The sequence below is a fragment of the Gouania willdenowi genome, unplaced genomic scaffold (assembly GCF_900634775.1).
Source record: "Gouania willdenowi unplaced genomic scaffold, fGouWil2.1 scaffold_3_arrow_ctg1, whole genome shotgun sequence".
NCBI lineage: Eukaryota > Metazoa > Chordata > Actinopteri > Blenniiformes > Gobiesocidae > Gouania > Gouania willdenowi.
In genome coordinates, this window is record NW_021145162.1 from 1,491,482 (window position 1) to 1,512,965 (window position 21,484).

A 21,484-nucleotide genomic window follows, 5' to 3' on the forward strand; every position below is an offset into this window, starting at 1 on the left:
GCACTAACCACACAGCGCTAATTACACAGTGCTAACTACACAGCACTAACCACACAGCGCAAATTACACAGTGCTAACCACACAGCGCTAATAACACAGCACTAACTACACAGCACTAACCACACAGCGCTAATTACACAGCACTAACCACACAGCATTCATTACACAGTGCTAACCACACAGCGCTAATAACACAGCGCTAATTACACAGCGCTAACCACACAGCATTAATTACACAGTGCTAACCACACAGCGCTAATAACACAGTGCTAACTACACAGCGCTAACCACACAGCGCTATTTACACAGCGCTAACCACACAGCGTTAATTACACAGTGCTAACCACACAGCGTTAATTACACAGTGCTAACCACACAGCGTTAATTACACAGTGCTAGCCACACAGCGCTAATAACACAGTGCTAACTACACAGCACTAACCACACAGCGCTAATTACACAGCGCTAACCACACAGCGTTAATTACACAGTGCTAACCACACAGCGTTAATAACAGTGCTAACCACACAGCGTTGATTACACAGTGCTAACCACACAGCGTTAATAACAGCGCTAACCACACAGCGTTAATAACACAGTGCTAACCACACAGCGTTAATAACACAGTGCTAACCACACAGCGTTAATTACACAGTGCTAACCACACAGCGTTAATAACAGCGCTAACCACACAGCGTTAATAACACAGTGCTAACCACACAGCGTTAATAACACAGTGCTAACCACACAGCGTTAATAACACAGTGCTAACCACACAGCGTTAATAACACATTGCTAACCACACAGCGTTAATTACACAGTGCTAACCACACAGCGTTAATTACACAGTGCTAACCACACAGCGCTAATTACAGTGATAACTAAACCAACTATAAGACTATTCTGGAAGTAAATATATAATATTTTAATTGTGTGGGAACAGATTCATTTATCTGCTAACATGCTGGTTAAATATGATTGCTTGATATGTGGCAAGAAATTAGCAAGAAACTGTTATAAAATTCAAGTAATTTTTTTTTTCAAATACATGATCTAAAAAAAAGTATTCTTTACAAAACATTATTTGATATAATTGTAACTGTCTAGAATTGTATACACTATGTTGTATAAAAGGTATGTTTAGGTTGCAGACCCCTGTCCTAAGCCAATAGACACTTAACTTGTGGACTCATTTTACTCATTTGAGTGTTGTTTATTCTCAGTGGGAATAATTAAGATTTATATTAATAAACCTGATATTTATTTTAATAACCAGGTTGTATTCTTTTCTGTACTCATGTAGTAGGAGTTTTTCAGCCTATTTGGAAATTGATAAAAAAAACGTATCAATGAGCAGGAATTGAAAAGCATCGGAATTGCTAAATCCTTATCAATATACATCCCTACTAACCACACGCTAACCACATAGTGCTAACCACACAGCTCAAATTACACAGTGCTAACCACACAATGCTAACCACACAGCGCTAATTACACACTGCAAACCACACAGCGCTAATTACACAGTGCTAACTACATAGCGCTAATTACACAGTGCTAACCACACAGCTCTAATTACACAGTGCTAACCACACAGCATTAATTACACAGTGCTAACCATACAGCGCTAACAAGAGAGCGCTAATAACACAGTCCTAACCACACATCACTAACCACACAGCGCTAATTACACAGTGCTAACTACATAGCGCTAACCACACAGTGCTAACCATACAGTGCAAACCATACAGTGCTAACCATACAGCGCTAACAAGAGAGCACTAATAACACGGTGCTAACCACTCAGCGCTAATTACACAGTGCTAACCACACAGCGCTAATCACACAGTGCTAACCACACAATGCTATCAAGAGAGCGCTAATTACACAGCGCTAATAACACAGTGCTAACCACACAGTGCTAATTACACAGTGCTAACCACACAGCGCTAATTACACAGTGCTAACCACTCAGTGCGAATTACACAGTGCTAACCACATAACACTAACTACACAATGCTAACCACACAGCTAATGCAAGCGTGAGAAGGTGGTGTAAACAGCTGGAGAGTTTCATGTAGTTATTAGATCATATTAATAAGCAATCAGAGATGTGTTGTTGTTGTTATTGTTGTTGTTTACCTCCTGGATGATCACGTTGTGTGTTTTTGTAGTCACCACGTGTCACGCCCCAAAAGTGCGACTCATATTCACAGACTGCATCCACCATGGTGAGACACACACACACACACTCTTCTCTCGCTCTCTCTCTCTCTCTCTCGCTCGGTGTGTCATTGTGTTGTTGTTGTTGTGTTCCTGCAGTGCGTTTGTGATGCGTTGCTCTAGCTGTGACTACACACCTCACAGTGCTGATCAGATGGCTGAACACCTGCACAGCACACAGCACTACAGCGCTGTCTGCAAGTCCTCAGGTAACACACACGAACACACACACACACACGAACACACTCATCAAACTGGTAGCAGTGGATGGTTCTGACCCACTTTAGTTCTTCTGTGTACAGTTTACATCGAACCAGACATTCAGCTTGGTGTGGAGCAGCCCAGACCCCAGGACCAGGATCAGAACCAGGTCAAGGACCAGTACGACCCATCCTGGAGGTTAGCACAGTGTTGGAAAAAGCCGTCTGACGGGGACGGGTTCTCCGTCGTTCCGTTCAGTCAGCCCAGTGGACCTCATCACTCGCTGCCCAAAAACAGCGATGCCATCGACTTCTTCCTCCTTCTGTTCCCGGCACCGCTCATCGAGCTCATCGCAGACCAAACCAACTCTCACGCACAGCGCTTCTCTGACCCTTCCTGGTTCCCTGTAACGCCTCTGGAGGTCCAGGGCTTTCTGGGCCTAGTGGTTCTGATGGGGATCCAGATCCTGCCCAACCCAGAGCAGTACTGGTCCAAAGGTCACTACGAAAACAGCACCACTTTCAGCCGGACCATGAGCTACAGTCGCTTCCAAAAGATCGCCGCCAACATTCGCATGAGCAGCTTTGCCTCGGACCAGCAGCAGGACTCCAGTGACCGGTTGCGGGTCTTCAGACCGATGCTGGAGCTGTTGGGCCGGGCCATGTGGGACGCATACCGACCCAACGCGTGTCTGGCTGTGGACCGAGCGCTGCTGCCCCCCCTGGAGAAGGAGACCCAATCCTGCTCTGAGCTGTCCGCACAGCCCGAAGTGTGGTTGCTCTGTGACTCAAAGTCCGGATACTGTCATCGCCTGCTGGTGCGGGCGGGACCCGAGCCGGGCTGCGAGCCGGGCTTCTCGGTGGTTCCGGAGCTGATGGAGGGTTTGCAGAACCAGCAGCACCAGCTCTTCCTGTCCAAGACGCTGCTTTCGGCACCGCTGCTGCTGAAGCTGCTGCAGGAGGGAATCTACGCCTGCAGCTCCTTCCCCCCGCCCGGCGCTGCCCTGCCCGCCCACCTTTGGACCCTTGGCTCGCTACGGCGACCTGGGGACTTCCTGCAGAGGCGCTGTGGCCCCCTGCTGGTCACTAACTGGTTGGACACCAAGGAGATGTGCTGCCTGTCCACCAACGCCGCAGCGGGTCAGACGGACACGGTGTGGCGGCGCTCTACCAGCCAGGTGGGGGTGCTGCAGGCCATCGCCCGCCCTCTGGCCTTCCGCCTGCTGCAGGAGAACATGAGGGGGGTGGACATCTGCAAACAGCTGCTGGCCTGCAACCCGCTGGGGGGCGTGCCCCTGGACCGCCACTGGAGAAGCCTCTTCTGGTTCCTGGTCAACCTCAGCATCGTCAACGCCTTTATCATGCTGCGCGAGAGCCGCAGGGAGAACCCCCCTACCTGGGTGCAGGATGGCCTCTTCACGCAGCTTGCCTTCCGCAGACGCCTCGGGAACCAGCTGGCGACGTGCGCACAGAGGGCTGATGTGACCACAGCGAGCATCCAGCCGAAGGAGGAGCCACAAGCGGACAAAGAGCGCCACCGCATTGGTAAAATCAGCAAGAAAACAAAGCGATGCAAGAACTGCAACCTGAAGAACATTCGACACGAGAGCGTGTACGGCTGCGTGTTCTGCAAGGCCAACCTGTGCAACCAGCCGTCCTGTTTCTGGGAATACCACGGCCTGTCGCCTAGCAACAAGGGTGGGTCACCAGCTCCGTGTGCTTTTCTATTAATGTCTATGTGTCGTCATATAACAACGTTTGTTTCATTCTCAGGACCAACGAAGACTGGGTTTCTGAGGGACCGACTCAGGTACACACACACACAAAACGTACATGTGTTTGTGTTATCGTGTGTGTGTTATAATTAAGGATGGCCCGATCACGTGGTTTCAGACTCGATCGGAATCGGACGTTATCTCCCAATCAGAATATATATATATATATATATATATATATTTATTATCATTATAGGGGTGGGCAGTATACCGGTTCATACCAAATACCGGTATATATTTTCGTTATGATATAAATTTTTAATATACAGCCGTATCGGTATATTGATTACACAATGTTCTGAAAGCTACGCTGCGCCGCGTCAGACCGGAACCTTTTCAATGTTGCACTGCGAAGGTAAGCAGTAGCGCTCTGGTTACCATGGTTACGGTGTAAATGGTGTAAATTTCTGAAGCTGCAGAACTAGTAAAACATGATGACACAGCAGGAGCCATGTCTGTTGTTTGAATGCAGAGCGGTGGTGGAGAGTTAGACCAAAGTTCTCAGACATGTTCCCACACGTTTGTGAATAAAGCAGTTCAACAGTTCTGTTCTGTTCTGTTTGGAAGAGACCAAACATAACGTTAACCTCTCTGCTAACTAGCCTGATGCTAGTGTGCGTGAGCACTGCGCACAGATGTTTGAGGGCGTTTGTCTGCTCCGCACGAGTATTTTTGTGCGTGTATGCGTGTTTGTGTTCGCGCGCTCGCCCCAGTGTTTGAGTAATTTGTTTGTGCACATGTATGTTTGTGTGTGAGAATAGACCATCATAAGTCAATCTACTGCAGTATTTCTATATCAAGCGCCTACAGCAGGACGTGCAGGTGTGTTCTAAATCAACCTCTATCTGCACACATCATACACTTTATTTAATAAGCAGCTAATACTTTACATGCTCTGCACCTGCAATGCCAACAAAATAAAGTTATCATACTTTTCATCATAAAAACATACATTTAATCTGTGAAACTAAATGAGGAGAGTAAACATTAAGGGCTCTATTCTCCCGTCTGGACTTAAGTGTGCCTGTGTGCCTGAAGTTACATGCTTCACTCCTACGTGTATTCTCTGATCCAGGTTCCTGACACGCCCACAGCGTGTCAGGAACCAAAAGCGCGTAGTCTGTGAATGAAGGCGGGCTGAAGGAAAGGAGGTGGTGATGTCATTTTTTTGGGCTGTGTAAAAATCAGGGAACATGGAGTTTACCCAACATTTGTAAATGTCATTGAAATCCGTGAAAATGATGAAGTTCACTTATAATTTGAAACGCCTTCATTGATAAACAATGTAACAGGTTGATTTGATCAGATTATTGTAGTGTGACTGAGTCACAGTTAAAATATCTTTCCATCATCATCATCATCAACATCATCATCACTGTAAAGCGTGACTGAGTTAGATGATGTAGATATGAGGAAATAATGTGTCCACAGAGCGTCCTGCTTTAATACAGAGAGATGTTTACAGTGAAACAGAACTATTAACTTCCATAATACACAGTTTTAAATATAAATAGTTTAAAGTGACCTGAGCTGAGCCTCATTAAAATATGTGTGTGAACAGTTTGTGTTCCATCCTCATCTGCATATGACAGCATGTTTCACTCTGTAGTGGATCAAACTGTGACTTTACGTTGGACATAATATGAAAATAGTTGAATTACTGTGACCAACGTGGACAGAAGTCTGTGTCTGTCACAGTTTTAATTAATCACACAGCAGCAGCTGCGCGACGCACGAGCCCGTGTGGCTTCAAATTAGGGCTGGGTGATTTTGCCTAAAAAAAGATATATTGTCAAAAGTGCAACTTTATTGCTGTGAATGTCCTCAAGAGTTAAAATGCATAAAACAATCCCAAAATAAAAAGTAAAAGAGGCTCTGTCATTCAACAATTTCAAGCTTTAACGCAGGTTAACCCAGGTTTTACCCAGCCCTACTTCAAATGTAACTAAATCCATATTTCTAGTGCAATATAATGTTTCACCTTATGGAGGCGCTGCACTTATTCCAGGGTTGAAGAAGGTAAGAGGAAAAAGATTTACGCACACTGGAGAATGTGTGTGGGAGAATAGAGTGTAGTACCTAATAGCACATTACTAGCCTTACTTTACAGCTTATTTGTTAACATGCCTGTTGAGTATTTTTAGATGAGGCACAATTCATTTTTATATTAGACATTTTATTTAATATTTAATTTTATTAAATATTTATGAAATATTAAAATTGGTTTTATTGCTTGATTGATCAAGTTACGTCACAGAAGTGTTGTGTTTAGGGTTGAATGTTAAAATAAATAAGGGGATGTCCAGGATCTGTTTTTTTTTTGCTCTTTTGTATTTTTTTAATTTACTGTATTATAGAAGTATCAGATCAGGACTCAGTATCGGCCAATTCTCAAAATCAAAGGACTCGGAGGCAAAAAAACCTGATCAGGACATCCCTTATAATGTGTGTGTATTATAATGTGTTTGTGTGTGTTATAACATGTGTATTATAACGCACGCGTGTGTGTTATAATGTGTGTGTTTGTGTTATAATGTCTGTGCAGTGGCGAGGTGGAGGTTGCATCCCTGGAGGAACCTGTGGATCCGATGATGGCTCCAGTTGAAGACCTGGACTTCTCTGATGATGATGAGGATTTTGACAAAGAGGACCTGATTGAGGACGGCGAGCACACGGCATCGTTGACAGACGAACAGACGGAGGCCGATGATTGGCTGGGAGGTCGTCAGCTGAAAATGGCACTGTTTGCTCTGTGTGAAGGCGTCAGCTCGGCTTCTCGGTTCTTCTCCTGTGATCCAGCCACGGTGCGGTCAGTGCTGAGCGAAGCACGGCGAAACTGCAATAGAGCTGGGCTGGAGGGCGAGGAGCAAATGGTGCTCTGGGTTCTGTCCATGTGGGAGCAGCAGCTGCCAATAACTGAGAGTGCTCTATTCCACCAGGCCTCGGCGCTGAAAAGGAACAGCAGCTTTGACTCTGCTTTCCGGATTTCCTACGCCTGGGCCGTGGACTTCCTGCTCCGGTACCGCCTCAGCCCAGCACCCGCCCTCAGCCGCGAGCTGCTCCCGGTTCTGGAGGAGAAGGTTGTGTCGTTCAAGGCGTTTGTGCAGAAGATTGTGCGAGTCCATGGACTGTCGCTCAGTGTCGTGGCTGCGGTAGACGAGCTGTGCGTGTTCGTGGACTGGGATTTGGTCCAGAACTCGGCTCGGCGGTGCGACGCTCTGCGACTAACAGGGACCAAACCTCTGCTCTGCGTGTTCCTGGCGGTCCTGGCCAACGGGACGAGGCTGCCGGCTCTGGTCGTAGTGAAGAAGCAGCTGGAGAAGCGAGCGCTGCCTGAGTCAGTGCTGCTGGAGGTGGTCTCTGAGGACGCCCAGGACGAGGACGCACTGGACATTTGGATGCGCCGTGTCTGGGCTCCACACGTGGCTGCTCAGAACCAGCCCTGTAAGTCTCTGTTGATCCTGGATCAGCACCGGGAACACACAGCCGAACCGTTTCTGTCTCGCCTGAGTGAGTTCAGCACGCTGCCGGCGTTGATCCCCACAGGAAGCTCCTCCCATCTCCAGCCACTGGACGTCTGCGTCCGGCCAGTTCTGCAGAACCTCCTGACCAACCGCTGGAGTTCATTCAGCTCCTCAGAGGGACCAGACCACCAGGATCAGAGCCAGCTGGCTGGGCTGCTAGTGGACTGGATTGTCCAGGCTCTGGAAGACCTGGACAACATCCCTGACGTGTGGAGGTCCAGCTTTTCGCTGACAGGTCTACTCAGAGAGCAGGGGGAGGACACAAATCTGGCCGAGAGACGTACGAAGCTGCTAAGGAGTCTGACAGAGGTTCTACCAGGTGTGGACTTCTCTGAGACACCCGAGGAAGAGGAGAGACCGGAAAATAGAGCTATGGATACACAAGAGGACGGACCGAACAAAGAGGACAGAGAGGTGGAACCGGGACAGGAAGAAATGGGAGAGGAAAGTGAGAAAAAGTGTGTGAACCAGGACGAAGACAGAAAAGACATAAAAGCACAAAATGCAGCAGAAGAAATGGAGGCCGGACAAGAAAAGAAGGAAGACGGACAATGTCTGGAAAGAAAAGATGAAAGACAAAAAGTAGAGGAAGAAAAACCTTCTGACAGGGACAGACATGGAGAGGACAATGACTTTGAGGTAAGAGAAACGGTGAAAGAAAGTCCAGTAAAGGTGGACCAACACATTGTGGAAAAGGACAGTCTGGACAAGAAGTCTGGACATGGAAAGGAGGAGGACGGACAATGTTTGGACGAGGACAGAAAAGAAGTCCATGAGTTGATGAAGGACGGACAGAATGTGGAGAAGAAGGGTAGAGCAGACACGAAGGAGGACGGACAGATGGACAGACTAACCAACCGACGGGAAACGCGTATCGTGGTCGGCGAGGACGTGGGCGACGAGTGGAAGGTGACGGGGACGGACGGAGACGGTTTTGAACTCCGGTAGTTTGACGAGTTGCTGTCGCTTTTGCTAAATACTTCTGTGGACTTTTATTTTGAAATGTTATTTGGACGACAGTTGTTTAAAGTTGACATGTTTTCGTATAAAATAATAAAAACAAAGGCTGTTAAACCTGAAACATAAACAGTTAAACCTCCTGGATCAATAACACGATCATTCACACTTTAGTCTCATTTTTGTCCATTAATAACATACAGTAGGTCACAATGTGTGGATGTTGGGATTTTACACTAATTAAAAAGCTCTGTGGCTAAAGTGCATCTTATTGGTTGTTATTTTTAACATCTAAAGTAACAATTCATCAGGTTTTTCTAACAAGTGTTTGTGAATGACCACTTCCTGTCAAACGTCTGTTTACTACATGTTGTGTATCTTTCAGGTGAGGGAGAAGAAAACTAGAAGATGAATCTTTGTGTTCCACATATTTCAGATGTAGGCCCTATTTTATGCTTTAGGTCAGTGTTTCTCAAATGGGGGTACGTGTACCCCTAGGGGTACGTAATGGCACTACAGGGGGTATTTGAGAGAAAAAGAGAGTAAAAGTCTTGATCCCACCCCAGACATGAGATGACCAGGAATTATAAAAACTATAGAAATAAATCTATTTTGGAGCAACTATATCAGTGTTTTTCAACCTTGGGGTTGGGACCCAAAGTGGGGTCACCTGAAAATTCTTGAAATAGATTTTTGACATTCTTAAATTATCTTTTCTTTTTTTTTTAATTAAAACAATCTTAAACAATTGTAATTTTATACTTTCACTTTGTGAAAATGAGATCATTTAAAATGTGTTAACATTAATTCATTCCATCATTATAATCTATAGAAGGTTTTAAAGGTTTTAGTTGAATAAAGGAGGGACTAGGATTCAGAAGTCAGAGGGGGTTTGAGAACCACTGCTTTAGGGTGTTCTCAACATCAAACCAAATGTTTACATTGCAGAAGTTAGGATGAATTTGTTGTTTTAACAAAGTTTATGGGTACTGTTGAAACATATTTGGAATCGATACATTTAATCTGTGTACCAATAAAACACCGTGTGTGTGTGTGTATTATGCGGTGCTAAGTGTAAAAATGTAGTATAAAAGTTGTAACTGTTGTGTTGGGAGTTTAATGTGAAGGGCAGATCGTACACCTGCCATGACCGCGCGCTTGATCTCCTCCACCGGGAGAGAACCAGCCATTGATGTCACCCAGACAGGTATCGGTGAAGAGGTGGGAACGGCTGTGTGTGTCTCTGCTTGTGTATTGGTTGAGGTTACAAATGGCGGGGTCAATTAGAATATGTTGCGAAACATTTAGATATAAAATTAAGCATTTAGATGTGATATATAACATTTAGATTTAATATATATTTACATTTAGATTTAACATTGAGCAATTAGATATGATTTATAACATTTATATTAAATATTTAGACTTAGATTTAATATTTAGATATAGATTTAACATTTAGATATAACATACCATTTAGATATAACATACCATTTAGATTTAAATATTTAGATTTAATGCTTTTTTTTTTACCTCTATATATGTGGTTAAATGTAGGAAAATGTGAGATAATGAAAATGTTTTAGCTACAACTTTTATACTACATTTTTACACTTGGCGCCCCATAGTGTGTGTGTGTGTGACTCACTACTCCTCCGTGGGCTCACACACATGCACGCACTCAGTGACTCGCATCAGGTTGAAATAAGTGAAACTTGAGAGCTGTGCTAGTATATCAGTGTGATTTCAAAATAAAATGAAAATAAACGTTTTGAAATGTAATCACCAAATAAGGAAGAGTCAAAAAGTGTTTCCTCAACAACAACAAAAAAGGCCTTAGGAGCTTGTTACGGCAGAATTTACGGTTGACCTCATTTGAGACATGATTCATTGCTCTGGTTGAATGATAGAATCCAGGAGAAGCATTGATGATTTAATAAAAAATGATTTTATTCTAAACTAAATAAAAGAATACAAAGTGGAACAAAGTGAAACAAAATTAGCGTCCGTCCAGGCGGACGTCCAAAGGAAGTGCCGCGCCCCGCCCCAACAGTTTCAAAGCTTAAGCTTTTTATACAGATAAGAAAAGGTCCCAACAGTGAGAGACAAAAGGGAGGGAGTCAGATGCCCATAGTGGCAATGTTGGAGGATGATGAAGATGTTATGAGAAGGTTTGGCTCCAGTCTTTATCTGTCTTGATAAGTGTGTACGTCAGTGTATGTCCTTGGCAGAGACTGTGCTGCACTGAGAATAATACGATCTGTACTGTTTAATCATGATTCAGCTGTTCAAAAGTGTAAAGATTAATGGAGTCGTCATGTATTAAAACATGACAAATTGTACACATGAACATACATTTGAGGATATGATGATGAATATAAAATTTGCCATGACATTCCCCACTTTTGGTCGCCTCAACGACCAAATCAAGAAACAAAATTATTATATTCCACCTTTGCTGTCTGTCAGGGTTAACCATTAGCATCGTTATTGTCATACATTGGATATATTCTTCTTTTGTGAGGCACGGATATAGACATATCAAGAAAAATGTGGAAATAAACCTTAAAAAAAACTTCATCATTATTATCAATGGCATGAATCATCAAAAATCATCCTTTATTACATCTAGATAAGCAAAAATCATCATTTGCATCAAGGACATCACTCGTCTTCATCGGCTGAGTTCAGTGGTAACTGGGGTAACCAATAGCATCATGAGTGAAGAACCTTGAGTATTTTCCTCAATCGTAGCAGAAGGGTTTATGACTGTATTCCTGCAGCTAGGTGTGAGCTTGTCCTCCCTCAACCTAGCTATGAGCATTTGGTGTGGCTTATAAACAAAGCTAGGCCCTTGTTCTAGAGAGTTTTCTTGTGTGTGTGTCTCAGTGGCCTTGTCGGTTCCCCCTTCATTGTTCGGTCAGCCTCCGTCTCAGCATCAGCTGGTGTCGGCAATCATCTTGGATCCATGTTGCCTGCTCCGCGACCTTCACTGCCGTGTGGGTCGTTCCGGTCGGCGTTGTAGATGATTGGTTGTTGTCTGAGGAAGGGTAGTCTCCACACACCTGGCAACCTCTCTTGGGATCGGAAGGTACCTGAACAGAAGAGGGGGAAAAACACCAAAACAAAACTCTTGGGATTGGCTGGTACCTGAACACATGCGCGATCCCACTACTGAGGCTTTAGCTGGTACCTGGTACCTGGTAGGCTTTAGCTGGTACCTGGACAGAAAAAAAAAGGGGGGGGGAAAAAAAACAAAACAGAACAAAACAAAACAAAATAAAAAAATAAAACGAAATGAAATAAAATAAAATAAAATAAAATAAAATAAAATAAAATAAAATTAAATAAAATAGAATAAAATAGAATAGAATAGAAGTTTAGGGGTGTTAGGTTTAGTTAACTAACTAAATGAATAGTTAGTATGGCCAGGAAGGCAGAGACAGGTCAGAGGTCAGGATCTGAGAGCTTTTCAGATCCTAAAAGGTGCTGCTGCACAATCACACAATGGTTAGGTGTGGGTTAGTGAGCTTTTAGCCATGCTAGCTCAATGTTATCTGTAGCATTCGCACGTGAGTGGGAAAATATGAGGCTGAAAGAAAAGCAGGAAGTATTAATTCGATTTTCTTTTCCTGGAGTAAGAAGAAGCATAGCTGGAGTTGCAGTGATTATCTGTGGTACATCTACTTACCTGGTGAGAAGCAACAATTTGAGAACCACTGTTTACAAGGACATGCAAGTCGGACGGAGAAGGACATGCAAGTCAGACGGAGAAGTGTGGAGTGTGATTACATGTCTTCTCAAGATGAATACATACAATTGGGAGACATGGAGATTAGGGATGGGACTTTTTGTCGACAAAACGACCGACATTCGACACATGCTCCCCTCGACAAAAAAAATAGAGTGTCGACATGTCGAGGGGGCGGGGCTTGTGGGATTTCCAGATTGCATTTTTATTTTTTCACCTCTCGAATGGAACCTGAAAACACCGGCACCGCGAAGAAGGCAGCTTTCATCGCATCCTTTTTGGATCCACGTCACAAACACCTAAAGTTCACGACCAAGGAGGTTAAGGAAGCTGTGCAAGAAAAGGTTAGAGATCTGTTGTCCGGCCTCCGTGCGGTCTCAGGTGATAGTGCGCGCGTTGATGATGACGAGTCCGGGCCCGCTAAAAGGGCTAAACAGGTGGATGCAATGGTTTCATTCTTCGGAGAGGACTATTTCAAGGGGGACACGGTCACATCTGACCATTCTGAAATAGAACGTTACACAAACGAAGAAGGAATATCACCCAGTCAGGATCCTGCGCTCTGGTGGTCTCTCATTGAGTCCAGATTTAAAAACCTGAGCCGTCTGGCAAAAGCCTACCTCTGCATCCCCGCCACATCTGTGCCGGCGGAAAGAGTGTTTTCAGCCGCAGGACTGGTCGTGAATAGACTCCGCAGTCGCCTTCTACCCAAACATGTAGACATGCTTCTGTTCTTAAACAAAAATTAGGCCGAAATGGTAAGATACCTATATATATTTTATTTTCACTGAGATCTGAGTTGTTGGTGTTAGGCTCCGTCCTTTTCTGTGGTTTAAAAAAAAAATGGGCACGCTGTTTTTCGATTTTAATTGTTGCTTATTTTCACGAGTGATAAACATGTTCATTTAGTTTGTTTTTTTTTATTTGTAAAAATAACTTGTTTAGGCTACATGTAGCCTACAAAACTAAATAATAAATGAACTGGCTGTTTTATTTCTGTAAATTCCAAACGGCAAAAAGTACGTCTTATGTGTTTGTAAGGCTGTTGAATAAACATCTTAAATTTCTCTCTCTCGTTTTTATTATTACTGCTTTAATGGTCAATATTGGACACTAGAGCCATGTTTTTTAGACTAAAATTAACTAGTACAACAGTATAGATTATTTTCCACCCTCCGCATTGCTGCTGCTCTTTAAAAAAAAGAAAAAAAAAAAAAAAAAAAAGGCCGACAATTCGACAAAAAGTCGACACATGGGCCTCGACAATCGATTTCCCAAATCCCGTGTCGTTCCCATCCCTAATGGAGATGTGAGAAAGCTAAATGAGTTTAACCAAATAAATAAATGATGTTATTTATTTATTTAAATTGTTTGTTTATTTTCTTTGCTATCTCTTATTTGTGAAGGAGAAATCTTATTCTATCCTTTATTTATTCTGAATAATGTTAACACTCCACACCTATTTACATAGCCTAATTCTTTTATAGAGCTGAATTTGTCAGTTCATTTATTTCATTCATTTCCCTCATAATTATTATTTGAGATGTAATTTACTTAATTTTGAAGGTCAATTGGTGGCAAAAGTGTCTCCTATTCTGTGTCTGAACCAGAGTTTAGCAAGATTATTGGCCCTTTAAGGTTAGACAGAATTAAAGTTAAGTTGAGTCGAACAATCATATTGTCTTTTGCTCTCTGTATTTATCCCATTCGTGGGGGTGACGAGCCCCAGCACGGTTTGGAGAGCTTCCTTAAATGCTTGGAAGTTACTCAACTTTAAACTATCTCTTATTTCAATCAATTATCAAGAATTTCAGGAGGACCCTTTTTTAAATCTCAGGCGACCCAGATTGGGCCACCAACCCAATGTTGAGAACACTTAATTTTTCCCTTAAAAGTGTCTAAACCCAGTGAAGGTGTTTTATGGTCTTGCACGCTAAGTGCTGGTGGAACAAGAAGAAAATAGTTGGGGGGTTTGATGTATATTTTCCTATGATAAAATATAAATAAAAAATCAGAGGGACGTTGGCCCCTCCCTTCCCTTTTTTTACATAAGAATACATTTGGATTCTTAAAACCATATGATAAATATCATTGGAAAATCACTTATCTGATCATTTTGGATGTGTCTCCGTTTTCCTCTCTCTTGTGTCCGCCTGCCTTTGTGCCCTCCAGCCTCCTCGACCTCCTTCTCCTCAGCCATAAAGGTCAAAGCCAGGGTCAACTGTACGCTCCTTTTGGAAATTTGAAGATCTGTCCCCACTTTTGCAGTTGGATTGGAAGTCGCTGTAGTCTCTGGAATAGATATTATGTTAGAACATCCACAATATGTCATATTGTCACGTGTCTATTTCAATCTATTTCCCCTTTGCTTCCCAGTTACAGTTATGGACAATACTTCCCTTTAATTCTCATCCTTCATCATAACAAGCAGTGACCAGGCATGGCGGCTGGAGGAAGGATCGGAGTCGAGAAGGCGGTGGCATTCTGTTAGGAAACACTCAGAAACAGAAAGAGAGGAAACCATTAAGACTTAACTGGATAATTTAAAATATCTCTTTTCTTTAGTTGGATCTGATTCGTCTCCTTACAGCGACCTGTATTTTGGAAAAAGCTACATAATAACGACAACTAAGACGAAGACGTAGACAAGTGCACACCACAACGAGTATACACATATAACAACAAAAAACATGGACACTGAACATGTAAGGTCAGTCAAGGTCAAAGCCAGTCATTCCACTGAAAGTGGTATCATATATAAAAAAAAAAAAAAAAAAAAACGTCGTTTGGTGTTTTTAAACACCCAGAAAAAACCTTTAAAACCTGGTAACTTTTTAGAAGGCCCAAGGCCTAAAACCTTAATTTTTAACAAGCAGCAGTGTTTTCTGAACACCCCACTACATAATTGGCAAAAACAGGGAGAAGATCTAGTGCATCAGAACCCAGGAGGAAAAGAAGGTGAAACAGAGGAACATGTGTAGTCAAGCAGCCATTCATCGGTCAATCACTCAATGACACGTCCACGGCACATTCGCACTCACAACGCGGTTCTCTCAGGCATACGTAACGTGTCATCATTCAGTCATTCATGCACCGCACACGTTCATGCCTCAATTTTCACGTCCATGCATTCACAAGGTTCTGCTGCAGTGTCTAAGTGGAATATAGGTCTCATCTAACCCACCAATGGCGATAGCCAGTCCACCCCGTCTCTCGGGGTCAATGAGCTCTTATTGCCCCCTCATGCTTGGCAACCTTTTAGTGTTAATTAATTGCTTTTTACTGGTATCGTCTGATTACTAAGAGGTACGCTCCTTTTTACTTCCGCCTTTGCGGAGTCTACACTTAGATTATTGCCCGTGTGGTACCGACAGTCTGCTCATCTGCTGATCAGGCAGGAATCGCACGGCCGTGTCTAACTCAACAAACTCAACAACTCTCGACCTCCGGCTTTGTAAAAGATAAAGCTGGGGAGAACTCTCAACCTCCGGCTAAAGCTCAACAACTAAAGCTGGGGAGAACTATGGGCACAACAACAACTCTCGACCTCCGGCTAACTGGGGAGAACTAACCTCCGGCTAACTGGGGAGAACTCTCGACCTCCGGCTAACTGGGGAGAACAACTCTCTAACCTCCGGCTAACTGGGGAGAACAACAATAAACACAACAATAAACACCAACTCTCGACCTCCGGCTAACTGGGGAGAACAACTCTCTAACCTCCGGCTAACTGGGGAGAACGCAGACTGTCAGGACTTTTATTGGGCACCTCTAAGATTGGACGGAGCACGCAACCTCTAATAACCCTCACTCTAAGGGAACGTAGAAATTTGTTCAGAACGGTATTCGGTTACCAAGCATGTATCAAATCAGGTGGACCGCTATCCCCCAAAGAGCGCTCTCCCTAGCAAGGTTTATCCTTTTTCTGCACATTAAACCAGGACTTCTTGTTTGAAAAGTAATTGCCTATGTACTCATAGCAACTAATGGGACATTTTTTTCTCAGGAAAAATTTGGTACCCCCCCCATGCTGTCGAGTGGCTTTGGGCCGGCCAGACAGTCCGACGCGGTTAAGGGGGGAGGCGCGCAAAATGAAAACAATGAATGTTGAACTAGGCTGTCTGTCGCAAGCAGCTTCAAAAAGGGTAAGGTACAGATTGTTTACGAGGGTATCGGTCAAAAAAAATGTCAAAATTTAAACTTGTTGAGGCTGCAGTCCTCAATCTCTGTCTCAATTTTCCTGAAATTGAGTAAAAACAAAAGAGAAAAAGAAGAATCGTTCAGAAATAACAAAGGAGAAAAACGTGTGAGCTCAAAAAAATCATGGCCAATAAAAATTAAAACTTCAGCTCCAAAAGCTGAGGCAACAGAGGGCTCTGTCTTCAGCGGATGTAACCATATCTTGCATTGTGGGGGGCCTCCCCTCAATCAAGAGAATAAATGAAAGAAAAGCAAACAAAAACAACCTTTTAGTAACACTATTTTCTTCCCCTTTGTTTGTTGTTTTCTCATAAAGGCCAAAGCAGTGTAAATAAATGAGCAACATAATGAATAAAAGCAAAGATAAATGATGGGCACACTTGATCTCATGTGGCAAACAGAAGGGTTCTGTGTGAAGTTCTGGTGGTCCTGTGTTTCTCATAGTTGTGAATGTGGGTGTGTGACTGTATGTCTGGTCTGTCTGCGTGTGAGAGAATAAATGAAAACAAAATAATCTAGTGCACAGTCAGAAGATAGAGGGGTTAGTATTGTGCGAAGGAGAAGCTTGTTGGCTATTTGCTAGTTGTCCCCCTCCATGCCAAAGTTCAAGGCTAAAGTGATTTAGCTCTGTGCGTGCGCGTGCCTGTGCGTGTGCGTGCGCACTACCACCAAAGGCTGTGGTGGACTTCTTGTGGCTTGGTATCCTTGTGGCTTTTGAAACAGTGTCTTTTTGGTGAAGATTTCCAGCAGACGTGTGACCAGTCTGCAGTTGCTGCCCATCATTCAGGCAGTAGTCGTGGCGTTTAACTCGCAACTCATTGGTGGGGGGAGTGTCTACTCCGACGCCCACAGGTTCTCAGTCTTTGATGATGGGGCATTGGCATGCGGCCCATTCATAGACGATGAAGAGTTGACTTGGGACTGAGCGAGTTATTTCAGCATTGCTTTGCTGAATGGGAGTTGAGTCCTTGAGTCCTGAAAGGTCACACACCTTTGATTGTCCATTTCCTTCTGATGCTTGGTCCTTTGAATGATGTTGACATTCCATTAGCGTAAGAGTTGAAGGTGATTTCATTCTTTCATTGAAGATGTCGTTTCTTCAGGGGACAACCACAAAGCCAACAGAAACTAACAATTTAAATAATAAAAAAAATGATAATGATGGTAACAGTAATATTAAAATAAAAATAAAATGAAATACTGTATTCATCTGTGTGTGTGTGTTTGAGTGTGTGCTGCCCATCAAACATGAAATCAAAATAAAATAAAAATAGTGTCTGTGTGTAATGGCACTATTCTGTAGGCACAGGAAAGGTGAGAAATCACAATGTTGTGTCACAAGTGTGTAGTGCACTAAACTGGCCAGTGAGGGGCGCCACCTCTCTCTCTTGGGATGGGTGTGGCGTGTGCGTGCGCCCGTGCGCGTGCCTGTGCGTGTGCTCTCTCTCTCCCTTTCTCTCTCTGTACGTGTGTGTGTGTGTGTGTGTGTGTGTGTGTGTGTGTGTGTGTGTGTGTGTGTGTTCACACGTCCAAAAAAAAGAAAAACACAGCAGCGACGTGTGTGTGTTTGGCTCTCTGTATTTCTCTCCCTTTCCAAATGAAAGCATTAAAGCCAAGCCAAAGGGAGAAATCTGATTCCACGTTTAAACAAAATAAAAACAAAGATAAAAAAAAAGTAAAACTCGCCTGAAAGCATGATCTGAGTTCACATCATACCAAGATTGTATATGCGTATGCATATATTATTTGTTTATTGGGTTGTTCATCACAGAAACACAATTTAGGTTAGATTCGGGGTTTTAATCTATTTTGCTTTCGGTACAGAGGTGAACTCAGATCATGGCACCGCTGGGATGTTTTGGAAACTTTGGTTGCCCGTCTATCTATGGTCAGGACCTCACAGGCTGTCTGTGGGTGTCCGAACAAAACCAAAGTAAATAATGACCAGCCGTATTTTATGCCTAAACAAAATATCCGAGCCCGAAGAAAACCAGAGAGAACCTACAGCATTAAAAAGCACAGAACCTCAACCATTTGAGCCCTTCTCATAGCTATTCACTGCGTCAAAACACAGAACAGCTGAGGATCAAAATCAAAGCTCAAAGCTGAAAATCAATACAATGCTTGACTGGTTCCAAAAAAAAATCAACACAGAGCGAATATATATATATGTAAATGAAAATTTATACATATATGTTTATAAAGGCAGCTTTACCTTAGTCCGAATTGGTGTTTGAGGTTCAACCGATGGTTCGTGCTCCAGTCTCTGTCCGAGGGCGGACCACCGCGGGCCAGCCCCGGGGCTTCAAGTGTGTCGACCCAGTGCTGGTCCACGATCGACGCCCCACAGAGCAGAAGATGGATTCAGTTCGTCGACGCCAATTGTTACGGCAGAATTTACGGTTGACCTCATTTGAGACATGATTCATTGCTCTGGTTGAATGATAGAATCCAGGAGAAGCATTGATGATTTAATAAAAAATGATTTTATTCTAAACTAAATAAAAGAATACAAAGTGGAACAAAGTGAAACAAAATTAGCGTCCGTCCAGGCGGACGTCCAAAGGAAGTGCCGCGCCCCGCCCCAACAGTTTCAAAGCTTAAGCTTTTTATACAGATAAGAAAAGGTCCCAACAGTGAGAGACAAAAGGGAGGGAGTCAGATGCCCATAGTGGCAATGTTGGAGGATGATGAAGATGTTATGAGAAGGTTTGGCTCCAGTCTTTATCTGTCTTGATAAGTGTGTACGTCAGTGTATGTCCTTGGCAGAGACTGTGCTGCACTGAGAATAATACGATCTGTACTGTTTAATCATGATTCAGCTGTTCAAAAGTGTAAAGATTAATGGAGTCGTCATGTATTAAAACATGACAAATTGTACACATGAACATACATTTGAGGATATGATGATGAATATAAAATTTGCCATGACAAGCTCAAAACCTGTGGAAAAGCCTTAACGGTGCAGTACGCAACTCTCAGATCCCTCTCTCTCCCGCCCTCCTCGCTGCTCTCTTGCCCTGCCTCCAAACTTTCCAAAGTCCTTCCTTTAGAGGAGCTAACAATCTAATGACAGCAACATCACAGTAATATAACATGCACTGTTAAAAACATGATACTGTAGCGCTTCTCTCTATGTGTACACAGTACACCAACCAAGCAGCAGCAACAACACAGTGTCACTTACAGCAGCCCATACAGAGGCTGCTGGGCACACATGAACACATGCACTACAGAGTTCTAGTGTAACAATTACAAATCAAACATAATATAAATCAAGCAGATCACCTTTCAAGCAGAAAAGTCATCAATTCCATCTACTACTCCTCCAGACCATACACTGTAAAAAAGACGGCGCTCTAGCTCCGGGAAAGGGGCGGGGACTGTAAGTAACAGCTGTCAGACAGTCCATCAAACACAATCTTGGCTCTGATTGGTTCTTTTTGCTCGGTCGGTGCATCCTGGCAATCTGCCAAAGGCTGCCGGAGCAGCAGGGGGCGGAGCTCAATGAGCCTTTTTTTTTCACACAAACTACTAGTTTGATGGAAAGCTGTCCTTACATAGTGACAGCTTTAGTAAATATGACAAAAAGTCACTTTTATAGGAGTTGCAGACTGCACCTTTAAACTATCTTCCTCTCTCACGTGTGTCTGCTTGGCTGTGTGCACGCACGTCTTGTGAGTACTCACGTAACTACTCAAGCTCTTCACCGATTGGCTGTGGCCACACACGTGACTCTAGCTCGTCACTGTGATGGGCTCTGGCACGCACCAGGAGCAGAGCTGTGCAGTGATTGGCTCTGGGTGCACATGTGACTGTAGTGACTGTGCTTCTTTCATGGTAGACAATTTTATGAAATTATTCATTAACTGTAGCATTACAGGACAAACTAATGCAACATCACAGCTTTGAACCAGGCTGCAGCGATGTAGCAGATGTCTGTCCCTGAACAACACAGATATTTGAGACACACACACACTGACAGACACACACACACTGACAGACAGAAAGACACACTAACAGACACACACACACACACACACACAGACACACACACACAGACAGACAGACACACTAACAGACACACACACACTAACAGACACACACACACAGACAGACAGACACACTAACAGACACACACACACTAACAGACACACACACACACTAACAGACACACACACACAGACAGACAGACACACACACACACTAACAGACACACACACACTAACAGACACACACACACTGACAGACACACACACACTGACAGACAGAAAGACACACTAACAGACACACACACACACACACACAGACAGACAGACACACTAACAGACACACACACACACAGACAGACACACACACACACAGACAGACACACACACTGACAGACACACACACACTGACAGACAGACAGACACACTAAGACACACACACACTGACAGACAGAAAGACACACTAACAGACACACACACACACACACACAGACAGACAGACACACTAACAGACACACACACACACTGACAGACACACACACACTGACAGACAGACAGACACACTAACAGACACACACACACATACACAGACACACACACACAGACAGACAGACACACACACACAGACAGACAGACACACACACACTGACAGACAGACACACACACTGACAGACAGACACACACTGACAGACAGACAGACACACACACTGACAGACAGACACACACAGACAGACACACACTGACAGACAGACAGACACACACACACACACACACTGACAGACACACACACACAGACAGACAGACACACACACTGACAGACAGACACACACAGACAGACACACACTGACAGACAGACACACACACA

At 43.8% G+C, this 21,484-nt stretch overlaps 1 protein-coding gene across 1 annotated transcript in view; it reads left to right on the top strand.

The window, feature by feature from the left end:
• Positions 1-8,940, top strand: part of pogzb (pogo transposable element derived with ZNF domain b) — a 26,386-nt gene extending 17,446 nt beyond the window's left edge. Inside the window, exons 15-19 of the mRNA XM_028442170.1 lie at positions 2,175-2,231; positions 2,323-2,432; positions 2,526-4,121; positions 4,197-4,233; positions 6,744-8,940. Coding sequence (XP_028297971.1) covers positions 2,175-2,231; positions 2,323-2,432; positions 2,526-4,121; positions 4,197-4,233; positions 6,744-8,670 — 3,727 coding nt within the window. The 3' untranslated portion in view covers positions 8,671-8,940. The remainder of the gene's footprint in view (positions 1-2,174; positions 2,232-2,322; positions 2,433-2,525; positions 4,122-4,196; positions 4,234-6,743) is intronic.
• Positions 8,941-21,484: the final 12,544 nt, after the last annotated feature.